We start from the raw sequence: 9,613 nt of genomic DNA, 5'->3' as shown, positions 1-9,613 counted from the left end.
CCAATTCTCCTTGAGAAAAAAACGCAAGCAGCTCAGAGAAAGCGCCCAGAATCTGCGCCAGAGTCACTTGCAAAGCACATAAACATTTGTCATCTTTGAATAATTGAATTAATGTGTTATTGTTTGAATGTATAATTCACAACGGAGGAAACTTTGTCTCTGTCCTGACGGGGAAATATACACACACCAAAAAAGAAATCAAAACACACACAATCCCAAACAACCACCACACGCAGACAGCCCTCAGCTCGCCGATGTCATCCTCAAAGCCAACTAGAGGGAAGGAGGCAAAAAAAGAGAGGCCCTCCTCCCCGGCATCAGGGCCGGAGTTGCGAGCTGGAGTTGCGAGCTGGAGGAGAATGCCCGCTGCTGCCCCCAGCACAGATCTCCGGCAAGCTAGGGGTGGGGTAAGGGGGTGGGAGTGGAGTGGTCCTTGGGACCTCGCAGCTCCTTGGAGTGCAGGAGAAAAAAGGCTGAAACTGGAGCCAGCGGGAGAGACAGCTCCTGCCTCTCACCCTGGCCTCTTCCCCCCCAACCCGGTTTCCCTTCCCCCAGGCTTCTTCCCTTCACCCCAGGGTCTCCCATTCCTCGGGCGGCGGGGACTTCTCCCTGTCTTTATTTTAGATCTTCTCCCCAAATTAAAGATACAAAAATCGAGGGGAAGAGGGGCAAACTCCTTGCTGGGGTGACAGAAGCAGCAGAGCGTGGGTGCGTGGGTGGGTAGTCGGAGAAGCAACTCGGAAATCATTATCTGTTGGTTGAAACCTGCCTGGGGTAAAATTTCAACTCGATTTTATAGCCTTCCATTATGACGCAAAGAAAAATTTACGACCCTCGCTTGAAAAGAGGGCCGAGGCCTTTTCTCACCGGTTTAAGAATAGGCAGCAGATGCCGTGACAGCGACCATTGTTCCCGGTAGACACAGGCGACCGAGCAACCTCGGCCCGCGTGCGCCAGGCGCGTCCCCCAGCCGGGCGGGTTTTTACTACTCCTGTCGCCTCTGAGCAGCCCGCGCGCACCCTCGCCCCTCGCCCCCCGCACACCCTCACACACCCTCTCTCTCTCTCTCGCTCGCTCTCTCTCTCACACTGTTCACCACCCAAGCCACTAACAACTTCTCGCCGGCGCACGGTTCCAAATCAGGAAGCAAAGGGAACTATTTGTCAGTGGCCTGACAGCTAAGTTCATTAAGGATTTAAATCAGAATAAATAAAAGTCGCGAAAATATTTACCTGCCGGCCGCGCTCCCGCGCCCGCCGCCTGGGGCCGAGGGTGGAGGGCTGGGGGCGCCGCACGGCCCCCCTCGGCGGGTGATATTCTTGGGATCCCTGCACTTTCCAAGTCGGAGAGAGCCCTTTGCGTGGCAGATTAATGACGACTCCGTGTTTCTTAAGGGACGTGCTGAATTAATTATTTCACCAATCACGTGGTCGGGACTTGTAGAAATCTATTCTTATCATCTTCCTCGCACTTTGAAAATTCTCCGGGTTATGAAAGGCCCTCCCCCGGCTGGCGGCGAGCCCCGGCCGCCCAGCCCGGCGCGGGGGGCAGGGAGGGCTCCCCAACATGGCGGGCGCGCGGGAAGCGCAGTCTGCCGAGGGTCCCGATTTACTGTACTGTACTCCGGCGGGCTCGGCTGTGCTCTCGCTTCCTCCTCATCCCTGCCCGCGATTCAATACACACAACCGTACTGATGTATTGGTGGGCACAGGAGGAGCCATTAACCAGAAGACGGGCAGAGAACAATCATAAAATGTGTCTGAATATTTAAACTTCTGTCTGCGCACTTATAAATACACATGTCCACGCGTCTGAGGCGAGCCCTTCCATATATTAAGGACACATGTCTGATTTTATGCATTCTGCTCATTTCCTGTCGCGAGTAAGGCCCCCTCCCATCTATTTTGGGACTCCTGTCTTGGCCCCCTCTTCAAGGCGAAGCCAAGACGAGAAAAGCCCTCGTGAAAACAACAGCACACGCCACTTTTTATAGTGGGGAGTGTTTATTGTGGTCTGGAGGGCGGAGGGGGCACTCGGGGGAGGAGGGGCAGGTGCTGGAGGCCCCGGTGGGGCTGAACAGCACAGGAGAAGTAGAAGGAGCCCAAGATTGGAGGCCAGAGGGGTGAGATCCGAGCAGCCACCCGCCAGCCCCAGGTTGGCCCAGAACCCAGCACCAGACACACCCTCAGAGTTGGGGGTCCAGGAGATCTCTCTCACCCACCATGTCACAAAGAGAGACCGAGGGGGCCTGGGGCTGATCCGGGCCATGCTGAGAGCCAAACTGGAGCCTCCTTTTAGCCCGGGAAGGTACTTATTTTCCTTTTAAAAAATAATGTCCACCCCGCTGCAGCCTGAATCCAGCCTTAGGCTTCCCAATTCTCACAACATATGATGGCCAAATTGGGAGTGCAGGTATGGGGGAGGGGGAAAATGGTAGAACTGCTAAGGCTTATACAGTTTAACCTTCACACATCAGGCACATTACAGAAAATAATAAATTGTTTATATTGGATGTTAGCTTTTAGAAGACCTAATGAAGAATGCTTCTGTGGAGGCACCAAACAGGAGGGAGATTTCGCTACACCTTTTATTATTTCAAATATAGATCAATGAATTACATCAAAACTACAGGCAACAATTAGTATAAATAATACTTTAATCAGTGGCAGCAAAACATTGGTCAATTCTATTAAAAAAGCATCTTGTGTGAACAGACACCATGGGGCTGACTGACAATGTCATCGCCCAACAAAAGGCTGCAATGGACAAAGTGAGATGGGAGTCTGAGGAGCAATGTCCTCGCCAAACACTTCACTCCCCCCAGTCACGACCCCAACATACCATTGAAAAAATTCAAAACAAACACTTCTGGCTCATATTTGGGGGAACAAACTGGAAACAAATAAAAGCAAATGGGCACTGAGGCTTCCTACATCTAGGTTTCTCCAGAGTACGTTCCCAGATGGAAACTCATTTCCTTCCCTGCCCTAGGTGACTGGGGGGCCCTGCTTCTTCCCTGCCCCACTCCTGTGGGCCCAAATGGACGCTGGGGTCCGATTGGGACCTCAGGGTCGAGGGCCGCCCTCTGGGCCATCCAGGCTCCATTAACATTTCAAAAGACAATCCCTAGAAGAGGAGAGGAGAAGTGAGACTTATAAACAAACAAGTTGTTTCTCTGATTAAGTTACTTTCCAAAGTAGTGGGGCTATTTTTAAGAAGGACCTTGGGTTTTCTTCATCAAAACATGCCTCTTGGCTTTCCTCTGGGGCAGGGGTGAAGGCAGTTAAGTAGTTTGGCATTTGGTCTGAAGCTGGAGTGAGTAACCTGAACTTCTGGGAAGGGGGAAATCTATATAATAATCTTTGCAATACATATGTAGTTGGATGTTGTGAAAATATATATTACCCCCTCCCAAGGAGAAGGTTCAATGTATTCACAGATTCGGGTTTTAGGAAAGAATCTGAGCAACTTTCCAACTTGCCTAAGGATAGCGGCCCTTTTCAAATCCTACATCCAAAGACTGCTCTCCATGTTCGAGGGGGAAAAAAAGAAGAGAAGGGTAGTTAGAGTCCAAAAGGTTAAGGGTTTAGAGGTCAGTCCTCCTGGCTGAAATACAGCTAATCGAATAGAAAATTTGTCCTCTGGATGAACCTGATTCTGTAATTTAGCCGAACTTCAGTAAAATACCTTTTCAGCTTCTCAACGTGAGGGCATCAGAAAAAAGACGTCTTGACTATGTATGAACTCTGTGCTTTTTGTCATAGAAACAATGATGCGAATAATGCAGGAATATCCATCTTTAATATCCCGACGTGGCGATATTCAAGTATTGCCATGTGCAAGTCTGAGAGCCAGGCTCACCCCAAGGAGGAACAAAGAGCTGTCCCTAGGGTCTAATACAAAAGAGCAAGGCTTGGAAGACACTTCAGAGAAGTGGAATTTCAGCCTAGGGACTCCAGTGAATACCTGCCCTCAGCTCTCAGGAGACACAGAACCAAAGAATATGCCTGTAGAGAAAGTCTTTTTCCCCCTACACTTAAATATATTTTAAAAATTACCTCTGAAATCTTCTAAAGTGTTCTCAAGCACTGAAAAAATAGCCCCAATTCTGAATCTCCTTTTCAAGCTCACCCCCTCTCCCTCCCCACTTTTGTGACTTTTCAGTAGCTACAACCAGGGGTTTCTTTTTGGAGCCCGAGGCTTTGCGGTTTAAATTTCTGAAGACTTGTTTCATTTGAGTCTATGAACTCTGGCCATTACCTTTGACTCTTTCCCTTATCCTTAAGGGTCAACATTTTAGAAAAGTGAGCTTTGAACCCTTCCCAGGCAAGGCATAAGAAAAATGACTAAAAAACATCTCTCTTGTTGTTTGAGAGCGATTGTTTTTAAACCACTATTCTCAAGGCAAGGAAGAGGAGAGGGCCTGAAAACTTTTATACTTTCACAAATTCTGCTAATTAATGGATTGAGGAAAACTTCCTTAGATTTGTTTTTTAAAAAATTAAAACTTAGGGTAAAAACCCTAAGACCAACTTTCGTGGACTTCTAGATTCAATTAGTTTTTCTTTCATTTTTTAACAGCAAGACTTCCTCACCTTCCCACTTTCTCCCCAATGCTCATTCCCTCTCTCATATAGGCAGGCCATACACCAATGCCTATAAAATACTGCTATATGGGGTATTTGGGGACATTTGGAATCCAGTTGGAACAGAAAATTCAGTCATTATCTAATGACCCAGAACACAGAGGTTTTGTTTTCTTTCCCCAGAAGGAAAATGTTGGACCATTTGTTTCTTACTTTTTTCCCTTTCCTTTAATCACCCAGAACTGGTTGTAAGCACAGTGCCGGGAAAAGCACATGTGGAAATATATTTTCAGGAACTCAACTTTGAGTGGATCCTTTGCTTCCCTCTAGAAGGGTTAAGGGCCCCCTACACACATTTCCGGGGAGTGGGGAGGGGGTGGAGTTCAAAATGCCGGTTACAGCCAGAAGTAAGTCCACGCATCTCTTGATTCTGCTCCCTGAAACCCAGCCCCTTTCACCATGGTAAGTTTTTTGGCAATAAGATGTCAGTTATTTCTGCACCCCAATTTCCCAACAAATAAATACTTAAGCAAATATAATCTAAACATACAACAACCCGTTTGCACTTCCTTCTTAGACTCATTTCTTTGGGCATGGGGCCACTGGGAGCAAAAACAATTTTTTTTCACACTGGAAATTATACGGACAACCCAGAAAGTTCAGAAATCCTGGCCCAGCCCTTCTGCTTCCACTGAAAGCACCTAGCGCAAGGGTGGCCAGCCTTCTGCCTCAACACGCCCACATTATGAAACCACAAAGATCTCTGGAGGGGTGGGGGGGGGAGCATGTTCAAATTCACACTGGGATAAAGCATCCAACCTTCATTTGCAAATTCAAAATCCAACAGCGGAGATTTTCAGGAGTTTAATGACTCGCCAAGGTTTTATGTTCTCAGTAGCTCCTGCCATTTAATAATATACTTAGAGAATCCCGCCCCCCCGACCCCCATCCCCGCTCCAGGGAGGGGGCTACCCTCGGGCAGGGTGCTAACCTAGTCCGAGGTAGGCCTGCCTGTCCCAGGTCCACCCTACAGTACCTTAGAGCCCAGAGAGGTGACAGCAGGCCCGGCCTGCCCCCGCAGCTTCGGCTCAGCCGGGAGCTCAGGGAGGGATGGGCCCAGGGTCCCCACTTCTATAAGGTCGTCAGGTCCGTGTGGTGGTCCTTGGCCAGCGGCTGCAAATGCTGGCCAGGGGCAGCTGAGGAGGAGCAAGAGGAGGAGGAGGATGAAGACGACGACGACGAGGACCTGCCTTTCGTGTTGGGCAGCTTGTGATCTTTTTTCCACTTCATCCTCCGGTTCTGGAACCAGATCTTGATCTGGCGCTCGGAAAGACACAGGGTGTGAGCGATTTCAATCCGACGGCGCCGCGTCAGATACCTGTTAAAATGAAATTCCTTTTCCAGTTCTAGGACTTGCTGCCGGGTGTAGGCCGTCCGGGACCTCTTGGGCTCCCCGCCGGTGTAGTTGGGGTTCACTGCGAGACAAGCAGACCGCACAGTCAGGTCAGCGCCCGGCCTCGGATTAGGCCACAGCCGCTCACTTCCTGGCGCGCCCCGAGGCCCGGGTCGGGAGCCGGGCAGGGGCGGGGGCGCGGGGCACGGCTCTCCCGGGGCACCGTAGTGGCCGCTGGGGCCGCCGGGTTCTTGCCCGTGACCCCGCGTGGGCAGTGCCGAGCCGGGCCCGGGGCCGCCGCCTCCGAAGGTCTGCTCACCGAAGTCGGGCCGTGGGTAGAGCCCCGGGGGCTGGAAGTCGGCCCCCTGCGCGCCGCCGCCGTAGTAGTCAGCGCCCTGCTCGCCTAGGTAGCCACCCTGCAAATATTCCTCGCACGGAGGAAACTTGGGGTCCACATACTTGGAGTTCACCATATACGAACTCATGACCATTAATTTCAGAAGGTAGAAAATACTAATTTTTCTCGTGTTGTCTTTTTTTCCTCCTTCCATAGGGCCCTCCTACTTGCTGTCAACTGAATAAAGTTGGCGGCCATGTGACCAGACCAGCCAATAGCGAGGGAGTGAGTTTATCACCGGGTTGGTGAGCATCTCATAATTTTCACAAATTTAACTAAATAACATACGTGTAATCAAGTGACTTGCCGTGGCACATTTGAGGGCCCCTGCCAGATGTTAAAGTAGTTCTAATCCCAGCATCCTCATTCCCCACAGGTAACCCCAGCTTTTGTCTGCCACTGACTTTGCTAACCTCCAGTGCCCCCGCCACTCACCCCGCCTGTAATCAGCCCCCCAAAATGGGCACAGTTCAAGGGGGAATGAATCCTCATATCTGTCAGGGTGCATGGCATCAAAAAGTGGGCGGAAGAGGTGGCTTCTGAGTTGGGCAGAGAACCCCAGGCAGGCAGGACTCCCGCCCGCCCAGCCTGCGGAGCGGGGACTCTGCCATACAAAGGCCGAATCCCGGCTTTGTCTTCATCAGGGTCACCCAAAAGTTACTACAATCTGGCTGGCCTGAATCAAATTAGGCAATGAGTAACCGCCAAGCTCTCTTCGAGGCCGGGGTGTTTCCAGCCAAATCTTGGCCCTTGCTGGTATGGCAAGAAGCCCCCGTGATGCTCTAGCCCGGGCAGCTGAAGGGTAGCCCAGGAAGGTGGTGAGGGCACCCCCAGCTCACCCAAATGGACCCCAAAGGACCCTAAACTCCTTCTGGCCAGCTCACCTTCTTCTCACATGGCAGTAACGGCCAATGAGGCCCTTCATTGGGCACCCTACAACTTTATGCCCCTGTAGGGCAGACCTGGGGCTGGGGCGACCTGGACTCCCACCTTGCTCCCCAGTGCCCCCAAACCTAACCCTCTGGCCCTGCGTTCATGCAACCAATTAGGGTTTTACACAGGGGGCCCTGTTTAAAGGTGAGGAGCTTCTCCAGGAAAAAGGCTGCTCTATGTCACCAGGCTCAGACGATCCTCCTGGAGTCCAAGGTAATAAAACAGAAAGAGGCAACTGACCCGCCGGCTGCCTCTGGCCTCCAGTTCTAATTCTGGCTATTGCGGAGAAATGTGAAGTTTTTGCATCGACCATATATTCCCCTAGAATCGAATCTGTGACTATGTGGATACCACACAAATTCGGTTCTACAGGGTATATATAGACAACGTTACTACCTCCGGGTTCCACCCAGAGCGAGTACCCAGACCGTTGCCAGCCCCCGCCTCTTCCTCGGAGCTGCCACCAGCCCAACGCAGCCACCCTGCCTTTCAGAGATGGTTCAGGTAGCCTGAAGCGCTTGGTGGCAATTTGCAGCAACGAGTTCCCCATCCTTGTACCAGGGCCGGGGTTACCAAGCAGCCAAGGAGTCAGGACAGTCTTCTTAAGAAAGAAAGAAAAGAAGAAAAATAATCCATCCCAGAAATGGCGGCTTTATTACCCCCCTCTCCGGATCCACATAACCCCCACTCCCTTAGCAAGTGGTATTTTCCAGAAAGGAGCAAATGCCTTCAATGGCAGAAGAAAAAGAGGCAAGAGGGAATATCCTCTGCTCATTCTTCTGCCCACTGTCAGGGCAAGCCAGGTTGGCTGACAAAGCTAGTTCTCCAAGAAGTCACGCATTTACCTTCCAGGGCCCTGAGCCCGGCTGGCCTCTCCGTCCGGCTGCTGCTGCAGACCCCGAGGCAGGCGCTGCTTGCAGGCACCGAGCTGCCCAGGGCTGGGGCCGGCGCACTAATGGTGAAGGGCAGGGCAAGGGGTCACTCGAAATCATTTACAAACATATCACAAAGTTTCATTATTTTTGCTTTGCCGACAGCAGCACACAAGAGTACAAAAGTTCACGAGTTGTGCCCGCCCCAGCGCAGTCCAGGGCTCACCCCTCGCTTCAGGGCACCAAGAGCACTCAGGGCCCGGATGGGTTTCAGGGGCAGAGGGATGCCCGGGCTCGGGTGGGGCTTTTGGATCCCTGACTGTACGCTAGAGGTGTTTAAATTTTTTTGACTGTTTTGATTTTACCCTTATGATTCAAAAATTATTTTCAACCCTCAACCTGGGCCTGGTGCGGTGGAGCCCCCCTCTGCCTGGCAAAATTGTCTGGCTTCTCCTACTCTGCACTGTGCACGCTCCCTGCTCACTCCCCCACCGCCATCCTCTGGTTCCAGTGCTTTGGCTATTTTGTAGGGATTTCCTGGGTACCAATTCTAACAAGAGCTCTGAGGCTGCCCCACACCCAGCCCCCTTGTCCCAGGGGGGCTCCCCCCAACTTCCTCTAATGCCAAGAGCTCCCACACACCTGCCTTCCTGGGGACCTTGGGCCTAGGCTTTATCCAGACAAATTGGGGGAGCCTGCTGGGAAAGGTGGGGAGCCGGGTGAGGGTACATACACATTTTCATATTTGTTAGACGCTGTGACCTGCATTTCACCTTATTGCTCAACTTGTTCAGACAGGTCAAAGCCAATGAGTTATTGATGAACAAAAGCGTTAAATATTCACCTCCCGCTCAACTGCCCATACAAATGCTTTTGATGTCTCCGGCTTTTTGTGCTGTGTTCAGCTACAGGGTGCTGCTGGTCGTGGGTTTGCAAGCAAGGAGCATCCACAGAGATAAGCACCCAGAGCCAGGGCAGCCTCAGGAAGAGGGCAAGACCAGGAGTTCCTGGGGACACTGGATTTTCCAGCCTGGAGCCCTGAGCCCCGTTTCACTTGAGACAGCCTGATTCATAGAGGTGAACTATGTACTGGGCGGAACCTCCACTCCTGGGGGGGGGGCGCAGCCCCCAGGGAGTCGATTAGGCTGCCCAGCCTGGAGGGCAGAAACCTGGCCCAGAGCCAAGCCTTAGCTTCCCGGACCCTAGAGAGAGGATGTCTCACCAGGGAGGGAGGGTGCCTGGTTCCTAACATCTTCGCACATTCCATCTCCTATGAAAATAAAATCAGCTCCGTTTTGCATGAGGGAGGGGCCACTGGTCTTTCCTTGATTCTCTCCCCACTACCATCATCTTAATGAGAGAGCCTTCCTGGAGATTTCACAGGCCTCCTCAGAAATGTACCTGTCTTCTGCGGCATATGCACAACTCAGAA

The 9,613-nt window shown here is 51.6% G+C and overlaps 1 protein-coding gene across 2 annotated transcripts in view; it reads right to left on the bottom strand.

Annotated features, from left to right (window-relative positions):
- The window catches only part of HOXD4 (homeobox D4), a 17,164-nt gene extending 9,558 nt beyond the window's left edge, over positions 1 to 7,606 (bottom strand). For both annotated transcript variants that reach the window (XM_024732898.1, XM_024732897.1), the window contains exon 1: positions 5,623 to 7,606. In XM_024732898.1, coding sequence (XP_024588666.1) covers positions 5,718 to 6,530 — 813 coding nt within the window. In that variant the 5' untranslated portion in view covers positions 6,531 to 7,606 and the 3' untranslated portion in view covers positions 5,623 to 5,717. The remainder of the gene's footprint in view (positions 1 to 5,622) is intronic.
- Positions 7,607 to 9,613: the final 2,007 nt, after the last annotated feature.

Source organism: Neophocaena asiaeorientalis, unplaced genomic scaffold (assembly GCF_003031525.2).
Source record: "Neophocaena asiaeorientalis asiaeorientalis breed wild unplaced genomic scaffold, Neophocaena_asiaeorientalis_V1.1 scaffold96, whole genome shotgun sequence".
Lineage (NCBI taxonomy): Eukaryota > Metazoa > Chordata > Mammalia > Artiodactyla > Phocoenidae > Neophocaena > Neophocaena asiaeorientalis.
This window is presented reverse-complemented; position numbering and strand designations above follow the sequence as displayed.